Source organism: Alnus glutinosa, chromosome 7 (assembly GCF_958979055.1).
Source record: "Alnus glutinosa chromosome 7, dhAlnGlut1.1, whole genome shotgun sequence".
Taxonomy (NCBI): domain Eukaryota; kingdom Viridiplantae; phylum Streptophyta; class Magnoliopsida; order Fagales; family Betulaceae; genus Alnus; species Alnus glutinosa.
This window is the reverse complement of record NC_084892.1, coordinates 26789557-26815216: the sequence shown is the minus strand read 5'-3', so window position 1 is coordinate 26815216 and position 25660 is coordinate 26789557. Positions and strand designations below refer to the sequence as shown.

General features: G+C 37.2%; 4 protein-coding genes across 5 annotated transcripts; 3 read left to right on the top strand and 1 right to left on the bottom strand.

The window, feature by feature from the left end:
• LOC133872207 (steroid 5-alpha-reductase DET2) lies at nt 1-950 on the top strand. Its single transcript, XM_062309653.1, has one exon. It carries the CDS (start codon nt 92-94, stop codon nt 878-880), a length of 789 nt encoding a protein of 262 aa, XP_062165637.1. The 5' UTR covers nt 1-91; the 3' UTR covers nt 881-950.
• Nucleotides 951-1815: 865 nt separating this feature from the next.
• On the bottom strand, nt 1816-8618 carry LOC133872759 (acetyl-coenzyme A carboxylase carboxyl transferase subunit alpha, chloroplastic). Its single transcript, XM_062310356.1, has 12 exons — nt 8365-8618; nt 7526-7911; nt 7350-7424; nt 6628-6735; nt 6341-6501; nt 6074-6188; nt 5839-5993; nt 4431-4482; nt 4283-4351; nt 3768-3845; nt 2541-3684; nt 1816-2200 (listed from the first exon to the last, which is right to left on the bottom strand). The coding sequence occupies exons 2-11, from the start codon at nt 7850-7852 to the stop codon at nt 2542-2544; spliced, it is 2283 nt and encodes a 760-aa protein (XP_062166340.1). The 5' UTR covers nt 7853-7911; nt 8365-8618; the 3' UTR covers nt 1816-2200; nt 2541.
• A 3688-nt stretch (nt 8619-12306) lies between these two features.
• Nucleotides 12307-17541, top strand: LOC133872392 (OVARIAN TUMOR DOMAIN-containing deubiquitinating enzyme 3). Of its 2 annotated transcripts, none has more exons than XM_062309890.1 (8): nt 12307-12600; nt 12687-12840; nt 13158-13245; nt 14269-14332; nt 15654-15759; nt 15915-15969; nt 16533-16586; nt 17306-17541. In XM_062309890.1, the coding sequence occupies exons 1-8, from the start codon at nt 12390-12392 to the stop codon at nt 17447-17449; spliced, it is 876 nt and encodes a 291-aa protein (XP_062165874.1). In that variant the 5' UTR covers nt 12307-12389; the 3' UTR covers nt 17450-17541. The 2 variants fall into 2 exon arrangements, with proteins under 2 accessions (XP_062165874.1, XP_062165875.1); XM_062309891.1 differs by having other exon boundaries at nt 12352-12391; nt 12660-12840.
• A 1650-nt stretch (nt 17542-19191) lies between these two features.
• On the top strand, nt 19192-25037 carry LOC133874200 (ataxin-3 homolog). The gene is made up of 2 exons (XM_062312062.1): nt 19192-19605; nt 24187-25037. Exons 1-2 carry the CDS (start codon nt 19363-19365, stop codon nt 24787-24789), a joined length of 846 nt encoding a protein of 281 aa, XP_062168046.1. The 5' UTR covers nt 19192-19362; the 3' UTR covers nt 24790-25037.
• The last annotated feature ends 623 nt before the right edge of the window (nt 25038-25660 follow it).

Genomic DNA, 25660 nt, shown 5'->3' with positions numbered 1-25660 from the left:
TTAAAAAAAAAAAACAATTGCAACATATTATTTAACCAGATTCCATTTAATAGCCGCTTCACTCTCAAGCTCTCCGCCTACAAACACAGACATGGTGGTCTCAGATCAGAGCCTGTTCCACCACAGCCTGCTGACCCTCTTCCTCATAGGACCCCCAACCTTCATCTCCTGCTGCTTCCTCCAAGCACCCTACGGCAAGCACAGCCGTCCGGGATGGGGCCCCACCATTTACCCACCTCTGGCCTGGTTCCTCATGGAGAGCCCAACCCTATGGCTCACCCTCCTCATCTTCCCCTACGGCCTCCACTCCTCCAATCCCAAGTCCCTCGTTCTCATCTCCCCCTTCCTCTTCCACTACTTCCACCGCACCTGCATCTACCCGCTTCGCCTCCACCGCAATACGGCTCGCCGGAGCAACGCCGCTAGTGCTGGCTTTCCGGTCTCGATGGCAGTGATGGGTTTTGGGTTTAATACACTGAATGCTTATTTGCAAGCCAGATGGGTGTCTCAGTACAAGGATTATGAGGGCGATGGGTGGTTCTGGTGGCGGTTTTTTGGTGGGTTGGTGGTGTTTTGGGGTGGCATGGCGGTGAACATGAGGGCTGATAGGGTTTTGGTGGGTCTGAAGAAGGAGGGTGGAGGGTATAAGGTGCCGAGGGGAGGGTGGTTTGAGCTGGTGAGCTGCCCGAACTACTTGGGTGAGATGGTGGAGTGGTTGGGTTGGGTGGTGATGACATGGTCTTGGGCTGGCCTAGGTTTTTTCCTCTACACGTGTGCCAACTTGGTGCCCAGGGCACGTGCGCACCATAGATGGTATCTAGAGAAGTTTGGGGAGGATTATCCCAAGGCTAGAAAAGCTGTCATCCCCTTCTTGTATTGACACAATTTGGATGTGTAATGCTTACTTTTCTTTTTATTTTCAGCACTTTATGGAAACTTGATTTTTGCAATTGATACTGCAGAGCTTCTTGAATTGATTCTATTTGAGGTTTTAACTTTTGCGTATGTGCCCATAGTTTCTTTTCTAGTAATACCATAAATCATATTTTTATCATAAAATTATCTCAATTTTTCTTTTTCTTTTTAGAAATGTTATATACCATACTTTATCCAACTGTATTGATGCACCGGCCTATCAACCTTTGATCATATTCGTCCAATGGGATGGGATGGGATGCGATGAGTATAATATATAGCATTACTTTTTTCTTTTTCTTTTTTTAACAATGGTTGGTTGGCATTGCCACATCAACATTATAAGATAAGAATGTAATTTTTAGCATTACTCATTAACATTTGCCTGTAAAACATATAATTCTCGCATATATTCTAAATATGCTCTCTTAATTCTTTTAAAAATACATGTAAAATTTTTATGATGTCAATTTAACGAGTAATGCTATAAGACTCTTCATAAAGTTGATGTGGCCCTCAAATCAATTTGAAAGAAACTTTTGTCATGAAACCATGGTCTGCAGTGCAGATGTGCAGTCTAACAGGAATTGATGCTTCTAAGAGAATTTGACTGTAGATAATTATTGATACGTGGAGTAGCCTCCCAAACACACGCTTCATCACACACCATCAAAACCACGGCATATTGTTGTCTCCACGCTGCCCAACCCGAAGCATCATCATCACCATTTTCACACCATTGATGAGGGCTTTAACCAGCAACCCAACCCCATGCATGCTTTTATCTAAAACTATTTATTACAGTCATGTCCCTGGTAACCCACTCCCAGTTCCCATAATGGCAACAACGATGACAGCAGCAGAAACATCAACAACATACTAAATAGAAGACATGGGCAATTAACCAAAAGGCATGTTATTTCAAATATTTGGAACCTTAGCACTCGCTCCATCTATACAAAGTTTTCTGTCTATGAATAGAAAGAGTACATGTTCTACCAAAAAGAGAAAAGAACGAAGAAGAGGAACAGGAGAGGTGCTAAATTGTAACAACCTAAGTTTTCTGGCTGAAAAATATGCAGTTATGCTGTGTCTCTTGATGATTGTAGATGCAAAAACCTTGTGAATCAAAAGAAATAGCAATAGATGCTGGTGGTGGTGAAGACAGCTGAAGGTCAATGCTTTCATTCGAATTAGTGCAGCTTCAACTATCTTATCGATCACCTCCATTTGTCTCTAAACCACCCTTCATAAGCAAGATATCAAGCAACATACTGATATCATACTGCAAAATACCATAAATTGATCAGCATGATAATCCAAATGGAGAGTAAAGACAATAACACAATACAACTAATTTTACAAGTTAACCAATTTACTAGGTGCCAACCTTCTTTACCCTACTGAATCATTCACATCATTTCAAGTGAGGAAAGAAGTAACCCGAAATTGTATTCTCTTGAGTCTTAAGAACAGAAAAAACAATTGATGCATACGAATTAAGAAAACCATGTAAACCCCCCAGCCATTCTGAACAAAAAGGTTAAGTACTTATCAATCTCTTCAAGGGGAAGGGGGAAAAAATGGAGAGAGAACAAACGGCATAATGAAAAAAGATAACTCACATTAAGCAAAGGTGCGATTTGCACCTACATTCATCTCTACTCTTGGTTCATATTGTGTTTTCAAACTTCCATCCAATCCTCCAGAAGATTCAATGGTTTTGGAAATCTCTGCCTTGAGCTTCTCATGCTTCTCTTTTAGGTTTGAAGAATCCAAGGCCTCTGCAAGGGTCTGCTTAATTTGTTGCTCCAAAGCTGCAATTCTATTTTTGGACACCGCATCAGGCGTCTTTCCTGCCTTTGCAACCTCCAACTTCAGTAGCTCAATCTTTTCTTTCAGATCTGATGACTTGACAACACTTTCAATTCCTTCCTTAATTTCTTCATTCAACTCTTCTATCTTGACTTTGACATCTGAGAATGAAGTCTGTTCACTGAGCTCCTTTGCTTTTAACTTCACAACCTCAACATCCAAACCCAAGGATTTGAGTGCATTAGCCAATTCCAACTCTATCTCTTTCTTCACCTTTACAACTTTCTCCTTCAGCTCATGGTCCAAATCCTGAACTGTAGACACCCCAACATTTTCAATTTCAGCCTTCAGTGCCCTGTATTTCTCCTTTATATCAGGCCGATCCATGACTTCTGCAAACTTTTTATTGATTTCCTGCTTTAATGTGGCACCCTTATTACTCTTTTCAGCAAGACTCTTGGTTTTAGATAATTCTTTCAACATGTCAAGCTTGTATTTCAAGCTTTCATAGTTAGGAGCTGCAGATAGGCCCTGGTTGAGCTCATCCCGAAGCTTTTCGAGCTTGCCCTTAAGGGTCGGATGCACAAGTTGGTCCGGTGAATTTACTTTTGAAAATTCCCCACGCAACGTCATGAGCCTGTCCTTCAACCCAATGCCTTTAACAGCCTCAGAAAATTCACGATCAACCTCTCTTTTCAGTTTTTCTATCATCTCATCCATACCCGACAGTGGAGGTGTGACAGATGGCTCCTTGGCATCCAATCTTTGCTGCATAAGTTTTTTGACCTCATCCTCTATATTTAGATCAGGAGTCTTCCTGGTGGGTTCTTCTTTCTTTTTCATGTTGACTTTCTTCTTAGGATCTACAGGGAGTCCTTCTTGAAACCCACCAATTTTTCGGAACTTGAGCATGCGATGCTTCAGAAGCTCTTGTGTGTCCATCTTCATGAGCTCCTATAGAAAAAAAAAAGATCTTAAATAGGACTAAAACTCTATCTTTAATTCCTTTTAGAAATTCCTGTGAGAAAGGCACTTACATCCATTGATTCATTAATGACTTTTTTTATCTGTTGTGAGGTCCAAGATGGATCTGCATGTGCACCGCCAAGTGGCTCCTGTTGGAAAGTACAAAGATTTCTTTGAGATGTCATAGAATAGAACAAAAAATTATAAAAGGGATTATCAAATTGAAATAGCAGTTATTGAGGTTAAGACAATGGGCAAATAATTAAAAATATGTCGGTCTAGTCAAATACTACACAGAAATAGATCTAAATCACACATCTATATGACCCAGTTTAGTGAAAGGAAAATTCTTTAAGAAGGGATTTACAAAAAAAAAAAAAAGGGAAAAAAGGTTTGGTTCTAAGGCGCTCTCTGCTGCCCCATAGAGGAGTAGATATGTTTAGTCAAGTATGCCTGCATACACCCATGTTTCATTCCCGATTACTGTTTGAAGAAGGTACCTACTATCATGGATAGGATATATGAAAGTCATTGAAAGAAAGAAAGTGGAAGAGAAACAGCTGCATAATAAGAGAGGATCATTTACAGGGATAATGCCATCAGCAATCTGCAGCTTGCACAACTCTGGAGCAGTAATCTTTAGCCTCTCAGCTGCCTGCAAAGAAGAAACTTGCAATTGATTATAATTAAATTAACCACTGACAGACAAGCCAAAGAGTGAATGTTGTACAAACCTTTGGAGCGGCTTTGGCAGTCTTCCACAAGATTGCTGCACATGCTTCTGGACTGAACCACGTCAAGAATACAACCAAAACCAAAAGAAGACAGATCAGCACATATGGATATGCGATAAAAACATTTTACATAAACTACATCAGGAAGTACATATATCCATAACAAGAAAGACAGAGAACTGCATTGGATAATTCATTCATGAGTTTGACTATGGGTCGTCAGATAGGATATAGCAATATTCATATCAAAAGTGCGTGTGGCCAAACAAAGCTAAAGATGAAAGTATGTTGTATGAGGTAGTGCCCCTATGCAGGTAACAAATGTCAATAGAGAACAGGAATATATCCTTGTTTAGGATAGCCTTATAGATCTTTTCTTTGGTAGTTACCTGACAACTCATTATCCATGACAAAATGAACTATGCTGTAATATCAAATGCTTAAAAAGGAGACTGACCTCATTTTGCAAATGAAATATTATCAATAGAAAAAAGAATATTCCAGAAGCCTTGCAAGCAATTATTACAGATGGCAACTCCCTGAATTTATATGCATTTTCTACACACTAATCTTAGTAATTTAGTCGAATGATAAGGTTAGGGTATACTCCATGAAAGCTTTGGAAGTCAACGTTTAAATGTCAAATTTCCGATTTACACAATCAAAAATTTCTCTCAGATGGAAGGTCTTATACCTATTACCCACATGCTCCGCTGGAAAATTTTCCTGCCCTAACAGGACAAGTTTATAAAGCATTGGTATGATGCATTTCCACAATGCCATAAGTCCACCCACTCAATAGTTTTTCAGGATAGACATAAACAAGAATCTCCACCTTCTCTTGTTACACATACTTCTCAAACTGATTAAAATTGACTACTTGCAAATTCCCAACAATCATTTTGACTAAATAAATGTATTTTGACAAGAGTATATTTGATGCCTCAGAATTTGTGGAATTACAAGGCCAGAATCACGTCATGAGAGACCAGAAAATGTTATAATGGAAACCAACAGGAGTTTTACTAGAAACTAAAAAAGAGAGATAAAATTGCTATTGAATCCATTGGCTTGGTCATGTGCTTTTTAAAATAAATGACAACTAGAAATGAGGAAACAAATGGAACAGGTTGGCAAGTAGCAACTGGTAATTAACTTTAACATAGGACTTCACAGACTCTGAATTAACAATCAAAGACAATGTAAATATTCCAGACATATGGTCAAATCCACCCCTTCCTTCAAAACTTATTGGCGATTTGAATTAATAACCAAGAAAGCTGACATATTAACATGCTGCCACTTTGAGAGCTATATAATATGCACTAGAAAATAAGGCACATATCCAACAGTATATTAGCACCTATCTTTAGGAGTTGCAATGAGAGGAAAGCCAAACTCAAATCACCTGGCAACATAGAAAACTGCATTTTCAAGCATTAGCAATTTATTAGCACAGCCAATGGCAAGGGCACCACCAGAGCCACCTTCCCCAATGACAATAGAAACAATGGGTACCTTCAAACCAAACATAGTTCTTAAATTGTGTGCAATGGCTTCACCCTGCATGTATGTAAAAGGCACATCAGTAGCCAGTATTAAAATATAATCATGTAAATTTCACGGTACAATTGTCCACATACTTGGCCTAGTTCTTCAGATTTAAGGTCTGCAAATGCCCCTGGGGTGTCAATGAAAGTAACTATAGGGAACCCATGGTGATCTGCATAGTACATCATGCGTAGAGCTTTCCGATAACTGTTTGAATATATATTTTATCATTAGTGTCAGATACAGAAAAATTGACTAGCCAGGAACTTGGGGGTTGAAACAAAGAATTCATTCCAGTATAAAACTAGTAAAATCTCTCATTACTAATAGAACACACAAGTCTTTATCATTTGACATACCCATGGGGAGTAGGCATCCCAAAGTTCCGCTGAATGTTCTCTTTTGTGTTTCTACCCTTTTGGTGACCCATGAACATGTACCTCCTACCATCTATGGTTCCTATACCAGTAACAATAGCAGGATCATCGTACCCAGACCGATCTCCATGAAGCTCCACAAACTGTAGATATGGGGCAAATCCAAAGATATTTATTGATATAAGTAACTCAGCATCTGTAAAGCTAATGGTAAAATATCTAGCAAACTATAAGCAATTAGCAAAATCTAAAAGTTAAGAGTTCCGCACATTTTCAGTAATGCTAAACACATGATCGAGGAAAGTTGGCCTGTTAGGATGCCGGGCAATATTCACGCGCTGTATGGGAGTTAGATGTGTATATAAATCCTTCAACGCCTGAAAACAAAAAATGGGGAATTGTGAGAGCATTTCAGAACCATAAACCATTCCAATAATTACAAAATTAGCAGAAAAGCATCAACTTCCCAGAACATTCATTAAGCAGAATGCAAAAGATATGCCCATCATCATACATTATTCAGTATCTAGAGTGCCTTCTCGTAATTATACATATCCATAGGTGGCTAGCAAAAACATGTGGGTTCAGATTGTCGCCAAATCCATTATACTGTTAAAAATCTAGTTTTTGGGTTCACCAGATATGCTTCCTAGAGTGAAGTCCTGGCATTTGGCATGCTTAAACAAATTCTTAAGGGTCTACAGAAAAAGTAAAGAAGGGTAAGCAAGTCCTAAGAAACTGAATATCTGGATAAGTTAAGTGCCACCGCACATTGTGAACAAGCAATAGGATTTGTAACAAGGTGCACAGCCAACCTCCTGGGCGAAGCCGAAGATTAGGACTAGCAGGTCAAAATTAATAAAGCACATTAATATTTGTATATTTGTTAAACAATGGTTGAAAAAAATAATATAAGCATGTCATTCAAGGTCGTAATTCACACTTCTTCGTATTTAAATAGTCTTAAAAAAAACTTTATAGTTTGCCAAACCTGCTTATATTTATTCTCCAACGAAATAATCTGATCGCTGAAGTCCAGACCAGTTTCATTCGCCATCTTCCGGACCTACATTCAAAACAAAGGCAAACCCCATTGAACCAAACCGTGAAGAAGAAATTAATTTCAGCTCAATGAACAAAACCACAACAACTATAAAAAGGATTTACATCATTGATTTTCTTCTCCAGATCGAGAAGCGGTCTCTCGAATTCCAAAGTTACTGGCTTGGGCTTCGCATTCAACGGCTTGAAATGCGAGAGATGGGTGAGGATCCCACCTTTGACATTCGGATCCGCATTATCGGGCCACGGATGGTCGTGCTTCTTCACCTTCCTCATCTTCGCGACGACCGCAAAATCCCTCCTCCTCGTGCCCAATCGCGCCCTCCCTAGGGTTCTCAGAGGCATGCCACTGACGCCGTTGCTCGAGCTCCCGAGAAGATCTGAAGCCGAAGCTCCGCCGAACGCAACCGGACAATGAGATATCGAAGCCATTCCCCGAATCCGAAACCCGATTTCTCCGAATTCTCGGCCGAATCCCCCAATTAGATCTCCTAAAAATTCCAAATATAGCTCCACAAATCACAAATCTCGAAAAAAATAGCAAAACAAATTCTAAGAATAACTCAAACAGTAATGCTTTATTTGAAACGTAATGCTCTATAGAAAAAGACAGGAAAAGAAAACGGAAACGATAAGAAAGTGACCTTTTTACTCGATTCTTCTTCTTCTTACTATTATTATTTTTTTTTTTAAAAAAAGCTTCCAATCTACTTCTCCTAAGCTTCCAATGAACATTCAGCATTCATTCATCTAAGCTGAGTTCTCGTAGTTCTAGAAAGTAACAAAAGCTAAACAAAAATCCAAGCACACAATGTTTTTTAAAAAAAGTTCTCATTCTCCAGACGCTTCCTCCGTCTTCTCGCCAACCAAACAGAACAACAATTCACAACGAGAACAGAAGCTCAAGCACAGATTCAACGTTAAACCAAAGCAGATAAAATTACCGGGAAAAATCTTCTGAGATCCCTAGAAAATGATCTACTAGGGATAGAAAGGCTAGGCGAGTGGGTTGAGCGGAGGGGGGGTATTAAGCAATGAGAGAGAGATCGCAGAGCATCGTGGAGATCGCCAAGTAGTAGTCTTGCTCTGTTTGGGGGTTTTCCTTTGTATGCGTGCGTGGGCGCGTGCGTGGCGAGTCGGCGATACTTCTTATGAGAAACCGAGGGAGCTGTGGTGTAATAAGGCCAGCTTTTTCGGTTTGGCAGTTGAAGAGGGATTCGACTCCAAGTCCTGCTTGTTTAGCCACGTGTCATGCTCGATGCCTTCTATGATCACTGTCTTTGGGCTTTACTCCACCCTCACTTTGTTTAAGGAGGAAAACAAAACCTAAATAATAGTTCGAACAAATTGCATGGTATATTATAAATTGAGTGTTACAGTTGGAATTATTACAAGACTCTTCCAAATTAATGTGATAGTTCATATCAAATTTATTATATTAATCACATAATAATGAAATTTACATGCTAGTGATTCTATTAATTAGAGGCTCCTACATGTCTATTAAAATCCCTTTAATGTATCGTTGACTGATGATTTCTCGGCCACTAGATAGCCTCTCAAGAAATTTTGTTTTCCTGACCGACGGTCAATAGCCTTATTGAAGGTTTCCAAATCGACGGCCGTCTCAATGAACAAACACATATTGGAATGACTATAAAATGAAGAGTAATGCTACATATGATCCCCTTGTCCTCTTTTTGTCCTCTCAAATTTGATGTGGTTCTTAAAATCGCCATTAAATTTATGATAAATTATTATTGAATTTTGATCCAATGGTGATTTTAAGAGCCACATCAATTTTGGGAGGATAAAAGGTGGACAAGAAGATGATGTGTAGCATTACTCTAAAATGAAAGATATCTCGGGTATTGCTCTAATTATGGGCTTGCCTACATAGTCTTGGCTTGATAAGAGCGGGATATTAGGAGTACCTCCTTAAGGAAAGACATTTGCAATAATATATCACCTTTCACGTCGAACCCTTGACTTTCTGTCATTGCCATATCAAGTATACTTAACCTTAATAATGGCAGCCTGATAAACATAGGTCACGAACTTTGAATTTGAAGTAGGCACTCCTTTTCAAAATTTGTAGCTTTGTTTTTTGGTAATCCGCCATTGATCACTGGTGTAGACTACTTGAGTCTCATTAATGCTTATTTAATGTAAGTTTTGTTGAACACAAATAAGGATCTCAAATGGGCCTAAACACTGATATTGTATTAATTGTAGTGTCTATTCTTAATGATGACACAATGATATTCTAAGAGTTAGGTAAAAAAAAATAGATGCAAGACGAAGACGGCATTCTTGGCTTATTGTTTATCCTCATTAGCAAATGAAGTCGTTTACCAAATGCCCTCAAAAAGAAAACCAAGCAAAGATTGATACAAGATTAGAAACAACGCATAGAGAGGGCCATAGGAAGGGAGAGGGTGAATATAATTTTTAGTTTATAGTGTAATGCTAGGAACTACCGGGCTTGTTTGGATGTCGTTTTGTTTTTAAATATTTTTGTTTTTTTGAGTTTATGTTTGGATGTTGTTTACACCCAATTCATATGTTTTCAACCAAACTCAAACTTTTTTCAATCAAATTGAAAATAATAATTATATTTTTTGAAAAGAAAATGAAAAAAATAATAAAAGTGATGATGTCAAATTTTCGCTAATGACGTGTCGGTCCCAGATTGGCCCTGGGCTTCTGATCGTCCGAGATTAGAGAAGGCTGGGTGAAGTTCTTCAGATATTCTGCAAAACAAAAGGGTTGTCGGGGGTTTCCCGGCAACGCCCCCTCCGACGATAGGATAAATTAACGGAAAGAATAAGAACTTTTTGTAGCTTAAAGGGAAGAGAGAGTATTAGTTCTTTTTTTTTTTTTTTTTTTTTTTTTTTTTGTATATGTAAAAATACCTCCCTTTTATCTATCTATCTTCCTTGTTTTCTCCTCCGTACCGTCATTTATTACCTGCAGATGCCCAGGGGCGGAGCTACCCCTGGCCTTGGGGTTGGGGGGGCCAAGGCCAGGGGTCTCCCCCCCCAAAAAAAAAAAAAAAAAATCCTAAAAAAAAAAAAAATTAATTAATTTTATTCATAAATTTTGTTATTTTTATAGTTTTGGCCCCCCAATTTTTTTTTTTTCAATTTGACCCCCCTAAATCTTGAATCCTAGCTCCACCCCTGCAGATGCCTTTCTTTTCCTTAATTAATTAATTCTTGCGGACCCAAGTGGTCATCTCTTACTGTAGCTCTTCCTTTTCCTGAGCGGCGGCGACTGGCCATCGATTAGCAAAACAAAGACATTAAATGAAATGATTCATTCATTTAATGTTTAAGTTTTCTCTCTCCCCCCCCCCTCCCCCCCCCTCCCCCTACTGGGACTTAATTTGCTTGTAGCCGTGGAACCCTACTTCGTTCCCCTACCTTCAACAGTGTTGGCGGGAACTTCCCTAACAAAAAGCAATAAAAATAATATTTAAAGGTGGTAGTTGGACCACTCTAGGTGTCTAGGGGCAACCGAGCCACCCTCGAGCGATTTTTGGGGGTGACCAAGCCACCCTAACAGTTTTTTAGGGTGCATGGCTCAATTTTCTAGGGTGACGAAGCTACCTCCAAACAGTGGTTGCGGTGGTTTTCGAACCACTTCTTTTTTTCTTCTTCTTTTCTTTTTAGTTTTTGGGTTTTAGAATTTAGAGGTTTTCTTTCATTTTTCATTTTATTTTTTTTCAATTTAATTCACCTTCCCAAACATCTTTTTTCAATTTTGTTTTTTATTTTACAAACCATCCAAACATAATTTTAATTTTTTTTTCTCGATATCCATAATTTTGAAAAAACAAATATAAAAAAATTACACACCTAAACGAACCCTAGACTAAGTAAATAAGTACCTACTGCAACGATAAAAGAACTTTTATGGCTTATTTCAGTCATTTGGTAAAGGTTTTTGAGATGAGTTTTGTTAATAAGAAGTGATTGGTGTGATAAATTTGTATGTAAAAAAAAAAAAAAAATTATTTTGTAGTGAACATTTTTGTTTGAATAATAATAAAAAGTAATTATATGATATAAAAAGTAAATAAAGTTACAATATTTCGAAATTGATATTTTTTTTAAAAAATGAGAGTGAGGCAAAAACTTAATTATCACAACCGGAAAGTAACACTAATAATGACCGGCTCAGATCACTGTTGCGATGGCCGACGAAGGTTCCGACACTAATGTGATTGTTGATCTATATTCTTTTTCTTTTTTAGAAATTAATTCAGAAATGCTGTCCAGACTATTAGGAAGTTGCGTATTAGGTGGGACTTGGGCGGCATAGTAAATGACTCTAAATATGTGTTTGTTAGGTTAGGTGGACTTTCCACTATCTGATTCTGATACACACGTCACTCAAAGCAGTGCCATTATTGATTATTCTAATTCTACTCTGCTCTGCTGCTGATCCTTGGAACATCAGAACATTCCTTAACGAAAGACTCAAAGTTCCAGCTAAATTTTAGTTAAAAAAAAATTATTTTTTGTTATTTTATGTAGTCAATTTTCAAAAGCACCAAATATAAATATTATTTTTAGACCAATTACTTCAACTGTCATGAGAGATTGCATTCAACCTTCACCGGAAGAAAATGCAAGACATATAATTTTTGGCCGGGATGAATTCGAAGACTACCGTTAATTTATAACTCTAATACCGTAAAAGAAAAGATAATATAAAAGAAAATTAAAACGGATTTATCTTGATAGAGTAAAGCTTAAAAAATTACATTATATTTTTATATAGTAATCTAGAAAGTTACTCATAATTTTTGAGATCATGGGAGTTGAAACCAAATCTGGGCGTACGACTGTACTGGTATTTGAGGCAACTCCTTGAGGGAGGAATAGGAAATGTTCTTCTGATCACCAAAACAGCATCAAAAAAAGAAAAATCTGCTGTTCATGTGCTCTTACACACCCGATGCATGTATGTAACTAGAAAGCTCTGCGGCCGGGGGGCAAAAGGTGTTATCCAAAACATAGATCTAATCGACGTCGTTTTATGGTTGAGCCCAAAAACGGCTATTACCAACGACGTCGTTCCCATTCTCAGCCTTTTACGCTTATCTTCGGCTTCCTTTATTTATTTTTTCTCTTTCGTAGATTTTCATTTCATGGCGGAGAAGCTTTCAAATGGTAATCTTCATTCTCTTTGTTTAAAGGTGCTTACTTTCTTTTACATTTCATTTTCCCAGTGACAAACAGAGCACCAATGTATGCAGAGGTTATTCTTGAGCAGCTGAAACATGGGACTGCTAAATTCGAGCTTGTCTCTGTTCCGGTTCCTTCAATTTCAACTCCCAACTCCCGAACGTGTACGACGGCTTTCCTTGGAGACAATAGCCATAGATTCTTTGCTAGAATTGGACCCTCTCTGTAACTTCTTTTTTCCTTTTCTTGTAAATTATTATCTTTTGAATGCATAAATGCACAATTTACTTCCGTAAACCCTAAACCCTAATTATACGAACCTCCTTCGTAGTACATTTCCAATTATTGAGAAGTTCTGTCATTAATTGAATTTTCAGGGCAAACCCACATTCTCACTTATGGGCATTGCTTGCTTCTTCTTTTTTTTTTTTTTTTTTATAAAAATTTTAATTATTAAATTTGCACAATTTATATGTTCTACATTCTCATTATGGTTCAGATTCGTGAAAGTGATGTTTTTTCCACATAATTTTGCTTAATAGGGGCGGAGGATCACCGGCAATGAGGAAACTTGAGCGCTATTCAGTCCAGAAAGTTACTGGAGATGGGCGCTGTCTTTTTCGTGCCCTGGTAACATCTTTTTCTCTATTCAGACTGCGTTGTGTGACTGATTTAGCATTTTGAGTTTGGAGCTAGTGCTAGTTGGTCATGATAGAGGAAAGAAATTAATCACATGATATTGTAAAAGTTTGTGGTTAGTTATTCACTTATTGGAAATTGATCCATAAACTGTAATAGTTGGACTTTCACAGCCCATTAGAAGGGGCTGAACTGACTAATGCATCACTCCCATCCTCCCAAAGTCTATGTGACCTAGTCTCCCATAGCATTTGGAGTATGGAAATTAGTTTTTTGGTTAGGGGAACCATGCCACATAGGCTTTGGGGGATGGGGGGTGATGAATAGAATTACTAGGTTGAACTAGTGCATTTGAAGGCATTGTGATGAAACTGGGTCTTTTGTATGACAAGTAGTTTACATATAGAAAGAACACTATCTTGTAGAAAGAAAGTATAAACTTATCTTTTAAATGTGAGCCCAAAGTAAATAATTGCATCCAAGAAAAGACGGGGGCAGGAAAAAAGAGAGGAAAAGCAAGCCTATTTATCCTAGATAAGGGAAAAGGTGGTGATATTTGTTTCGGCAAACAACCGAACCCCAATGCTAAGGAGTAATTGAATTTTAAAAAGATAGGCATTGGCAAAGGCAATTACTAATTAAAATTACAGTTAATGAATGACAACATAACTGAAAAACTCAGCATATATTGTAGTCATTCATGTATCATTTGTCTCATGGGATCAATGGTACATAGGCATGTAACACCTTGTAGAACAAAACAGAGTGAGCATTTGTCTTCTTTAATTACTTGACGAAGAAAAAGAGTGTTGGTCAAGACAGTTTAAAAATTATCACTTCTCTTAGTGCAGAATCAAGTCTTTGCAATAATCTGAGTTTTTACTGCAACAGATACTTGTTTTTATTAGCTGTCTTCACTTTTTTGTACAACATTGTCAGTATATCTGAAGGTTCACTGAACTCCACAATAATTTTTCATTGCCTCCAATACTAAATTTTAATTGATTAAAACAGGTCAAAGGAATGGCTTTCAATAAGGGTATTTCTCTAAACCCACGGGAAGAGAGAGAAAATGCAGGTTTGCAGGATATATTCTTGTTCATGTATCTCCACACAAATTTCAAGCATATATAACTTCAACACAAAGACGTCCTTCATGATGACATTACTTTCGATTGTCCATTTTGCACCATCTAAATGTATTTTTTTGTTGGTGGGAGGAAAGAGAGGAGGAGATTGGGTTTATACAACTACCAGTAGTTTGAATAATTCAAGTTTTAATATGCCTCATGGAACCATTATTGCGTAGAACCCTTGAATGATTTTTATTTTTATTTTTATTTTTTTATAAGTAAGAAACCAATCTCATTAAAAAAGCGTTAAGGCACCCCTTGGTACATTGGTAGTATATAAGGAAACACCTAATTAAAAAGAGAAAAGCGAGCGAGAAAGTCAGCAAAAGTAAAAGACAAAGGGTGGACATAAGCCGTGGTCCAAAAGTACAAAGACAAAGGCGCCCCTTGAATGAATTATTATTGGTTTATTGACCTCTTACCCAAGGTAGCATCATAGTATATGTCAGTCAGGAGGGCTTCGACATAGATTTCAAATACCAGTAGTCTTCGTTTAACTCTGAGAACTTGTTAGTTGGTGCCCCACATCGAGGGAGCTATTTCATTTGTGTTTTGCTTTAACAACTTCTTTATATTTTACTCAAGAGTACTATTGCAATTACTATAGCTTTCCCCCATCTCTTTGATGATATGGTTTTGTTGTCCTAAAATCACCCTCCTCAAACCCCCCCCCCCCCCCATTTTCTCCTATAGAAAAGATGTGACAGTGAGAACACTTGCGTAGGTCTTGTGCTTGATAGCCATTTGTGGCCACTTGAATGACATCGTGAACCTATTGCAGACTTATTATTCTTCAGGAGGTTGCATTTTAATGTGTTAATTGCCTAGAATTTTTTGCTGTTTGTTGTCTTAAGAGAATATAGCACAGGGTCTCCTATCTATTAGAATTATAGCTTCCAGGCTCACAACAGTGTGCCTGTTGAGAAACCGGCCTATCAGTTTGGTTTGCATGGAATTTGTATTTAGCATGGACTTTTACTTATTTTGTCACTCATGGTTTAGACCTCTACTAAGCATGCCTGGTCCCTATTTACCTAGTTTTAAATATATGCAAACAGTGAGTGGCAGACAAAAAAAAAGTGCCACTATTTTAAGCATCTTTTTTTGTGTGCAAGGAGCATAAGGAGCAAGGTCTTCTGCTTGGCTTTACTTGTTTAGGCTCTTAGATCTGTCTTAGGGATTTTACCTTTTGTTCATCTGTGGGGAGACTATTAGGAATAACTTTCTACAAATCCTAGTACAAACTTTACTTTCATAAAAATGCAGATGACTTACGAATGGCTGTGAAAGAGGTTGTATGTGACAAAGATAAAGAACGCCACCAATATGAAGAAGCACTGGTTGCAATTACAGTTGAGGAATCTTTAAGACGGTAACACCTTTATCTTTTTACCAATTGTGGATGTTCTCTTATCAATATTTGGTGTTCTGATGTATGCTTATCAACAGTAAATGGCGTTATGATGTATGCTTACTGACTATTAGTGTGGGAATTTATTCAACATATTCATAAGTGTCTTTTTATAGTTACTGCCAACGCATTGAACGACCTGATTTCTGGGGAGGAGAGTCAGAGCTACTGGTTAGTGATCTTTTGCTTCATATGTCCTTTCTGTTGGTCTAAATTTTTGTTGTTATCAAGACTTTATTCTTGTACTAATGGCCAGTGTGCTAGTTTTAAGGTTATCTATGTGTGGCTTTGGGGTGAATGCAATTTGTGTTCAGGTGTTGAAGAACCCACAATATGATTATATTTAAATGAACTTCTTAAGGGGCTTGCTTTGGACTATATATCGCTATTTCTCCTTGTCCAAGATGGATCAGTCAAACACTTCTGTTGTTTCCGTTAGAAAAGAAGACACGGTGCTGTTTCTTTAACTGTTAGATTTATCTTTTTATTTTTTTAATTATTTTTTTCCGGGGGGGAAGCTGTGGAGATAAAATGCCTTTGGGAGCCCAAATGTTCTTGAATCTCACTTAGTTTGTTTCTCTATTTGTTGGATTCACCTTGAGTGTTCTTGAAAAACTGCTACTAATCAGTGTGCATATGTGGGAGTGCATAAGTGCACTTATACAAATGTACGGACTGTATACCCCTGTTGTTGGACATCGTATACTGACCAATGACCATTATTTCTCTGCCAGGTGCTGTCAAAGTTGTGTAGGCAGCCGATCATTGTTTACATACCAGAGCACGAGGTATATTTTCCCCTTAACAAATTATATGTAGATTGATGCTCATATATTTATTAGTTTTGGAAAAGGATTTACTATTATTTGAATTTTAGTTCCAATTTGCTTTTAGTGATTTTGAACTTGCTTCATTTGTTTTCCCCCAACTGCTATAATTATTATAGGAGCTTTGTAGAAGGATGAAAATGGTTTTCATTTACATTCTTGCCGGTGCTTGTGACTGTGATTGGGCATTTATAATCAAGTCTAAAGATACCTCCGTACTTTAGAAGGAGACAAGGAATTATTCGAGGACATTGATTATGTTTATCAACAAAATGCCATCTCAAGGTCCTAAAGCTACCTATGTATTTGACATGGGATATGAATAATAGTTTTGGACTTTGGAGATCTCCAACTTAATATCTGGTGGTTCCAAGTAAATTTTTTTGTGAGTTATGCATTTGTCATGGTTTCAAGCATTGATTTCATGGTCATGCAAGCATACACATTTGCTATTTTGGACCTATGCATCTTCTCTCTTTAACAAGCTTTCTTTCTACTGCTCTTCAAATATTTATGCGCTCTCTCTCTCTCTCTCTCTCTCTCTCTCTCTGTGTTTGTGCGCGCGCTCATGCATATTTGTGTGAAATGTGTGTGCCCTTCACTTAATGGTTGTAACTTGTAATTAGGTGCTGCTTCATGTACTAATAATACTAATATCCTCATGTTCAATTTAATTGCAGCACACAAAGGGTGGATGGGGCGCTGGTTTTATTCCCATTGCTGAGTATGGAGCAGAGTTTGGCAAGGGTTTAAGAAAAGATAAAGCCAGGAAAGCTGTGAGGCTACTGTACAGTGGTAAGAACCACTATGATCTGCTTGTCTGAGAATTCATTGTGCCTAAGGGAACAAATGAGTGATAATGGGGGGAAATAAAAAAAAAAAAAAAAAAAAAAAAAAAAAAAAAAAAAAAGGAAAAGGGAAAATCAAGGGATGGAGATGCCATCATTTGAAACTGTGTTTGAGGAAAATGTATAATCTTTCATGGGATATTCTTTTTGATGTCAAGGACGTTGATATAAGTGGATGAATGAAACCAAATCTTTTGGCCATTGCTGGTCTGCAAGTGTTGGTTTGGATAAGCGATTAACTATGTGCTAAAAAAATCTTTATTAGTGCATTAGTAATGCTCACAAATTTAATTTAAATTTATCCGGAGACTAAAATCTAATTAAAGTTTGGTAGGTGTTTCCTCATCTAGGCAAACCACGTGGGGCAAGCGGGAAAATTGAGAGGATTTATTTCATGGTCCAGATTACATTTTACAGATTTAATGGTGTATATATTATTATGTCATTTGAAAGTTTTAAATGATTTAATTCCAATGGGTTGGCTCAAGTGTTTTAAGAGCTTTGGTCTTTGTGGTAGTTTCATGAGGTTTAAGGTTCGAATCTCTTTGGGTACGGACAATTCTTTGGGGCCAGCCTGTTGACAAAGTCGGAGTATTATTCAATCTGTGTGGAGAGAGCGCTTTATACAGGTTCGAGCTTTACCTGAGACGAGTGAATACATGAAGTAGTCATGCCTTTGAGGAGTTCCTTATCATAAAATAAAAAAAAATAATGTGATATCATATAAACAAAATTTGAACATCCTCCATATTCAAACCACATTCAAGTTATTGTGTAGATTTTAAATACATGAATTAAGTAAATAAAAGATGACTTAAATGTGCAACAATGCAAAATAAAAAGATATAAAATAATTTAGAAACTTCCAAGTACACCAGAAAAAAGTTGCTATTTCCTTCCTAAATAAACTTAAAAAAAAAAAAAAATTGTAAAATCAATATTCGTGGTTGTAACGATTCGCAATAAGTTTTTTAAAGTTTAAAAAGTAACTTAAAAACATTTTATAATAAGCATAAATAACAAATAAAACCTTCAAAATGTCACATCAAAATTAATAATAATACGACACGTGCGTCTATAGTAAGAAAGAAAAATAAAAAGATATAAATATAAATATAAAAAATAAATAAATAAATAAATTTAGGATGATCTAACTAGCAAAGTCAAGAGGGAAAGCCAAATCATCCCCAGGTGGTTCAGCGACAATTTTCGTCATAATTTGAATTAGAGAATTATTTAAATGCTTTCAATAAAGAGTTTAATATTTTTAAATTTGATGGGAAATGGTTGCAGCCCATGATTTTGCAATTTTTTTAGTTATTTTCGGAGCCGTTAAACATCTGACGTCATCGTACACTTGGGTGACATGTTTTAAACCGAGCGTAGAGTAAAAGGCGAGGTAAAATCATTCCTAGATATATTATTGAGTCGACTAAAACCGATTTTTAAATTTTTGAAACACTCTTATTGGTTTGCCTTACCAGAAGTATTTAACGGCGAAACTACGGCCTTAGAAACTTGGAGTCGATTCAACAAGTACATTCGAGACCAACGGCCTGTCGTTTAGTTTTTTAGACACGTGGAGGAAAGTTCTTTGCACGTGGTGACTCATTACGGCGGAGCAAAGACTTAAATAACAGATATTCCTCGCTTCTCTTTCCCTCATATATCATCTTCTATATTCTTCAAAAATAAAAAAAAATAAAAATAAAAATATATCATCTTCTATATACACACACAGGGAGGGAGAGAGAGAGAGAGAGACTACACACTCACACGGAGACACAGAAATAGATAGACTTTTCAGAATCTAGGGTTTTCGATTTTTCCAGCGATTTAGTTTTGTCGTTTCGGTCTGGGAGAAAGGGATTGGGGAAAAGGAGAGAGAAATGGAGGGGGCGAGCAATGGGGGGATGTTGTACCACGAGGTACAAGAGTCGAAGCTGTGCGCGGTGCATTGCGTGAACACAGTGCTGCAGGGGCCGTTCTTCTCGGAGTTCGATTTGGCGGCCGTGGCGTCCGATCTCGATAGCAAGGAGCGCCAGGTGATGATCCAAGGCGGCGCCTCCTCCGGCGACTTCCTCTCCGCCGAGTCCCACAATGTCTCCTTGGACGGAGATTTCAGCATCCAGGTTCCATTTCTTTCTTCCTTTCCTTTGTAAACAAAAAGAACATAACTTTTTCTTTTCTGTATTACTTCTTCGTTACTTCTTGGAACATTAATTAAACTATTAAATTTACTATTTCTTGACTACCAGATTAAGTTATTGGGGTAAGTGGTAATTTATATAGTATTAGAGAAGTGGTATGAGTAAGAACCCCCCTAACTACACATTGTACATGTTATTTCAGTTATGTGTTGAGTCCCACAAGTTAAGGGGAGTTTGTGATGGATCGTTAATTAAATAATAATTATTTTTTGTTTTAAAAATTCGCGTTGGTATCAGAGCAACGGTCTTACCAGACCAATGGTTGGAGTTCGAACCTGATTATTCATGAGCAATGGTCTCATTTCGGAACCTAATTATTCATTATACCTTCTATTTCAGTTAAATATTTCTATATGTCGAGGGGGAGTTTGGTGTTAAAACGTTAATTAAATAATTAAATTTATGATTTTTTAAGCTTTTGAGATAACTGGTAATTTATAATTTGGTTTATATGAAAACGGGGAAGCTACATAGAGGCAATGAAAATTTTGGATAATTGTGTGTTTTTATTTTAGAAGAATGAAACAAAGGCTATTTCGAGTACTTGCATTCAGTTTAGTTTAGGAGTTACAGATTTAGGTTTAAGTTTATTCTATTTATGGAGAAGCACTCAAATTTGCTTGTTTTGTTTTTCTTTTTATGTTCCTTTTGGTTGGTGCCGAAATAGTTGGAAAGAATTGTTCAATAAAGAATCAATGGACATTTAATAAATTGGAATATAATGAGAAGGATCTGTTTGCGATTTATTTAATTGCTCTATGGTATGACATTCTTTGATGTGTGGAATGGACTGCGGAGGGATGGTTGTATTCTTCTTTTTCTTTTTGTAGATAATGGGACATGAAGAAGAAAGGACATAAATTTATATGTTCTGTCTTGTTTTCATTATAGAAACCCAAGCTTTCCACGATGGTTTAGAGCAACTAATCGAAGCAAAATTGAAGTGTTAACTTACTCTGAGTGGAGGTTTTATTTTATAGGGCTCTGGGGTCATTAACCAGTGCCGGTCCCACTTATAAGGGGATTCTTACTCTTTAGCATTTATTGGGCTTCAAATAAATGAATAGTATGATGTTCAAGGCCTTGATTCTTTTTCCTCAGTTTTCTCTGCCTATAGTAGATATGTTGACAGTTGAGAGTCTGTTATCTTTCTGTTAATTTTTTTTTTTTTAGTAGGGTTTTCCTATTTCCTTGTCTTTTTCCCTAGAGATCAATCATTGATCATAGTGGTATCCCTGGGTATTGCTGAGAAAAAATAAACCTTTGGCATTCGGTGAATCATTTAATGCTTCTCGGATCTATAAGTACCAATTAAAAATTCCCGTAGGAACTTATCAAAAAAAAAATACCTATGAGTGATGCAGTCATTTTGTTCTTAAACGCCTGATGAAAAGTTGGCTTTTTCCAAATTAACTGGAAGCCAATTTAAACTATGCTCATTTTGGCCCAGCTGATATGCCTGGGCTGGATTTTTTTGGGTATGCACCCCTAACATCTGTTTTGATAAGCTTGTTGTTTACTGACAATAGTTGCATTTGGAACATTACTTTTGCTCATTATCATTTAGTTAACTTACTAGTTTCTCTGTATATATATATATATATATATATATATATATATATATATATATATATATATATACATACAAGCTCGTAATGAGGGACTTGATCTTGCTCGTGAGGGTATATGTATGAATTGAATAATTTAGCTTCCATAATTTGTGGGTGGCGAGTATGCCCTGATTGAATATTGCTCTACATAGGCATGTTAAGAACCTTTTTATGATTGGCCTGATTATTATTAGGTACTAGCAATCGCATGATCTTGACTTGATTATTATAATCTATTTATCTACTTTCCAATTAGATATGCATGCAGGTTCTAATATGCGATTAAAGAGTAGTTGCATGGTTGGAAATGTAGTGATGATGTCTTGGTGATGTTCAGTTATGTTGAACCTTCTAAATTAGACGCTACAAAGTTTGTTTTGTTTTTTGTTTGTTTTTTTTTTTTTTCCCACTTTATTATATATTCAAGTTCATTATTTTTCTCTACCCTGCAGAAGGCAAAACGCCTTTGACCTTTTGCCTTTAATGACATTGGCTGTCAGGACTTGATCTGAAGAAAAGCCATTATTGCGTTGTGTACACTCCGGGCATTCCATATGGAGGTGGAATATGCACTGTCCATTTTTTTTCCTTTTTTTTTTTTATACAATTGTGTCAAACAATTGGTCCTGTAAACCTTTTAGTGATATGATGTCAGGATGATCAGATATAGGGGTGCAAGTTCGGCCAGATTGACAAGAATAAGATCAGCCTGAACACAACGAAAGCACGACGCACTAACTAGAGCTTATTTCTAGTAAATCTCTTCTCTTGCCTATTCTTGTATGTGTCAGGCTTACCCGATATACCAAGGTCATAGTTTCCATTTTGACACCTCTAGCTATCTAAACTATTATTAGGATTACGGTGTAAAAAATTCCAAGGATTACATGAGCTTAGCTTGCATTTTAACTTTTGGGCCTTAAATTATAGGCCTGAAATTAGCTTACCTCCCAAGAGGCATGACGTGGCTTGGTCAAGTTGTTAGTTAGACCGGTTAAAGCATTACTGCCCATTTATCATTGTATGCTATTGTTATATCTATTTTAATCATGTTAAGGAGCTCTATAAGTAATTTCATGCGTGGTTTAGGTGAAGTGGGATAAGTATCATATAATGTGGTTACTGGGCTATACTCAATTATGCTTACAGAGCTTCTTCTCAATTACCAAACTAATTATCATCGTCAACCAATTTGGTCCTGCTATGGGACAATGAGTTGGCCAACTTGCAGTATGCTGCGTGGATTTGGTTCTGGTTACTTCAAAAAATTTTAGTTTCTTAATCTGCAAATATGCATGCGCATTGCCTTATTGGGTTGAATACTTGGAATTCTGTTAAATGTTGGATTTCCTTGTTTTATTTTCCAGCTAACTGGGGTTATTGTAATATAAAAGTGGCATTGTGCTTATTTTGGTATATATTTTATTTATATCTTTGCTTATGATAGATTGTGCCAGTTATGTTTATTAGCTGTGGTAAGGAATGCAAAGGGAGGTAGATTATATTAGGTTGTTGGCTAACTTCATTTTGAAACTATTCTCAAGTAATTCTCAACAATTAGGATTCTAAATCTTTCTTCTTCTAGTTATATGTTACTTATCAAAAAAAAAAAAAACTTATCAAAAAGTTATATGTTTATCTTATATACATCTTTCTTTTGTACTTGGGATGCGCCTTTGCGCATTTTTAATGAACTTGCCATTACTTATAAAAAAAAAATGAAAAATTATCAACAAGTTGGAGAGTGGATTGTAAATAAAATTATTATCATCTGTTAATGTGCTAAATGAATCACTGATATATTTTGCAAAGACAAAGCCAAAAAGTGTGAAAACAACAAGACTGAAATTCTGACCTTAGGCTTAAACCCTAGCCTGAATTTGGTCTAATTTGATCCAGCTCAAGTCCCTTACCCTGGATTTAGCTCATTTCTTGGTTGCATTTTAAGGTTCTATGCTCATATTTACTCATTTAGCTTGTTCAATATTCTTTCAAAAGAAAAAAATTCTTGCTTTATATATTCAATTTGGAAAATTATGTATGTAATCTGCCCGAGAAAAAATAAAAATGTGTAAATGTAATAGACTTGGAATTATATGGGGTTTTATGTTTTTGGGGTTGGTTAGGTCTAGGAATTGAGCAAAGGCTAGTGTGAGATCGTGTGACTTAATTTTGGGAACAAAATATGAGATCTATATTTTTCATGAGCTAAACCTGAAATGTATGATGATGATGATTATAATTTGTGACATCCCACGTGTACCTGCATACACAATTCTCACAAAATAATCAGAGCAACTATATCCTCTTATTATTCTCTTCGCATTTCTTAATGTGACAAGAATACTAAAACTGCTCCTTTTTTTTTCCTCTTTATTTTGGCCTTTTTCTTGAGTCAATTGAAACATGCTTCCATCTGATACCATTTGTAATGATTCAGAGAAAGTTCTAGTCACATCTAGGCTATCACACCAAAAGGACTAGCGGAGTTGCAATTGGAACTTCTTAAAATCACTTGTAAAGCTTAGTCTTACCTAGTAAGAAGCTAATGTGGGACTTGAAACCCATGAGCGCATCTATAATCCACCCACTCTATATGGGTAATTTATCTTTCCAATGTGGGATTGGGATGTCACACGATTTGACATGTTTTTCTGGGTACATTTTTCTCGCACTCATTGAGCCTTAATGGTTTTTGAGTGAGTTTGTATTGCTCGAGGATTGGTGTCCTCTCTTATGATTAGTCTTAGGCAGTGATCTATTTTTATTTAGCTTGACTCTGGACTGGGCAAAAAGATATGTACAACTGCATTCTTGTCCACCATCATTATTGCTTCATGACAAATGTTGAACATTTTCTTGAAATGACTAAAGCAGAAATTCTTCCTTGCAGGTGTTACAAAAGGCTTTAGAGGTGTGGGATTTGCAAGTGATACCCCTTGATTCTCCAGTTGCTGAGCATGCCCAGGTTGACCCTGAGCTGGAAAATGCATTTATCTGTCACTTGCAGGATCATTGGTTCTGCATCAGGAAAGTGAATGGAGAGTGGTATAATTTTGACAGTCTATATGCAGCCCCGCAGCACCTTTCCAAATTTTACCTTTCAGCCTATCTGGACTCTCTGAAAGGCTTCGGGTGGAGCATTTTCCTGGTGAGGGGAAACTTCCCGAAAGAATGTCCCATGTCGTCCTCCGAAGCTTCCAATGGTTATGGGCAATGGCTGTCACCTGAAGATGCTGAGAGGATAACTAAATCCTGCAACCCAACACTGGCTCCTCCTCAAAGCATCAATCAGAGTCAACAACAGTCTGATCCATTTCTTTCGTCTAGGGAATCTGAAATGATTTCGGAGATGGAAGACGAGGACTTGAAGGCTGCGATAGCTGCCAGCCTGATAGATTCTTTCCCGACCCCGGCCCCGGCCCCGGCCACTGCCACTGCCGAAACCGGCACCCCACAAAATGAGGATCAGAACAGTAAAGAAGAGATTCAATAAGAGGAAATACTTTCTTTATTTTTTTTGTTCAGATTTTTGTCGAGTTGTTGAGGGGACAATATTCCATGTCGGGTTACATGGCGAAACTCAAATCCTTGGCACGAGGTCATTTAACTGTGCCTATACACCTTTGGTTATACTTTGCAAGTGGCAACGAACATTGTGAAAGCATTTTAAGAAACCCCCTCAGCTGTGCCATTGTATGATATTTTTTCTTCTTCTTGATTTTTGCATTTATTATTTTGCTATTCTGACTGCTTTAAGTTACTGGTTTTTTTTATTACACGCTTAATGACCGGTTGATTCTCGTTGGTAGATTTGGAAGGATCATGCCGTTTTTGGTTGTTTCCACAATATTGAGTGGGTTGCAATATTACTTATTTAGTCCTTGAGGTTTGCAGTCGCACCAACTTGATTCACGAGAAAAGGACTATAGTGAGGGGTGGCCTTCCCTCACACGGGGCTAGTTGATTGCCTCTCACAGGTGAGAGGTGGTCAACTGCACTCATCTGTTGGGGGAGGGGCTCCCCTCACTATACGAGCGTTAATTGGCCACTCCGCTTTGACGGGAGCTGCCCCTCACGAGGCAGTTCGCCACCCCCTCCAATGGAAGGCTACTTCTCTGACTTCCCTCTCTAGGTAAAAGGTGACTTTTTTTTTTTTTGCCCTTTTCTTTTAGGTGTAAAACTGTAACCTTATAATAAGATGAGTCACTGACTATACCACGTGTCAATCGGTTATGGATTGTGATGTAAATTCACGTGTGCAACTAAACGGTCTATTGGCAAACAAACAACTGACGGTAGAGACTATTTTGAACAAATAACTAATCATAAGTATATTTTTTGTACAACTATAAACTCCTGGGACT

What these genes read in the sequence shown, in the direction of transcription:
- LOC133872392 (XM_062309890.1), top strand. Translation starts at nt 12,390, where the DNA reads ATGTATGTAACTAGAAAGCTCTGCGGCCGGGGGGCAAAAGGTGTTATC. An exon ending in GGCGGAGAAGCTTTCAAATG is followed by an intron (nt 12,601 to 12,686) that starts GTAATCTTCATT and finishes CAATGTATGCAG; the next exon opens with AGGTTATTCTTGAGCAGCTG. An exon ending in GGAAGAGAGAGAAAATGCAG is followed by an intron (nt 14,333 to 15,653) that starts GTTTGCAGGATA and finishes ATAAAAATGCAG; the next exon opens with ATGACTTACGAATGGCTGTG.
- LOC133872759 (XM_062310356.1), bottom strand. Translation starts at nt 7,852, where the DNA reads ATGGCTTCGATATCTCATTGTCCGGTTGCGTTCGGCGGAGCTTCGGCT. An exon ending in TGGAGAAGAAAATCAATGAT is followed by an intron (nt 7,425 to 7,525) that starts GTAAATCCTTTT and finishes TTTTGAATGTAG; the next exon opens with GTCCGGAAGATGGCGAATGA. An exon ending in TGGAGAATAAATATAAGCAG is followed by an intron (nt 6,736 to 7,349) that starts GTTTGGCAAACT and finishes TTTTGTTTTCAG; the next exon opens with GCGTTGAAGGATTTATATAC.
- LOC133872207 (XM_062309653.1), top strand. Translation starts at nt 92, where the DNA reads ATGGTGGTCTCAGATCAGAGCCTGTTCCACCACAGCCTGCTGACCCTC.
- LOC133874200 (XM_062312062.1), top strand. Translation starts at nt 19,363, where the DNA reads ATGGAGGGGGCGAGCAATGGGGGGATGTTGTACCACGAGGTACAAGAG. An exon ending in ACGGAGATTTCAGCATCCAG is followed by an intron (nt 19,606 to 24,186) that starts GTTCCATTTCTT and finishes TCTTCCTTGCAG; the next exon opens with GTGTTACAAAAGGCTTTAGA.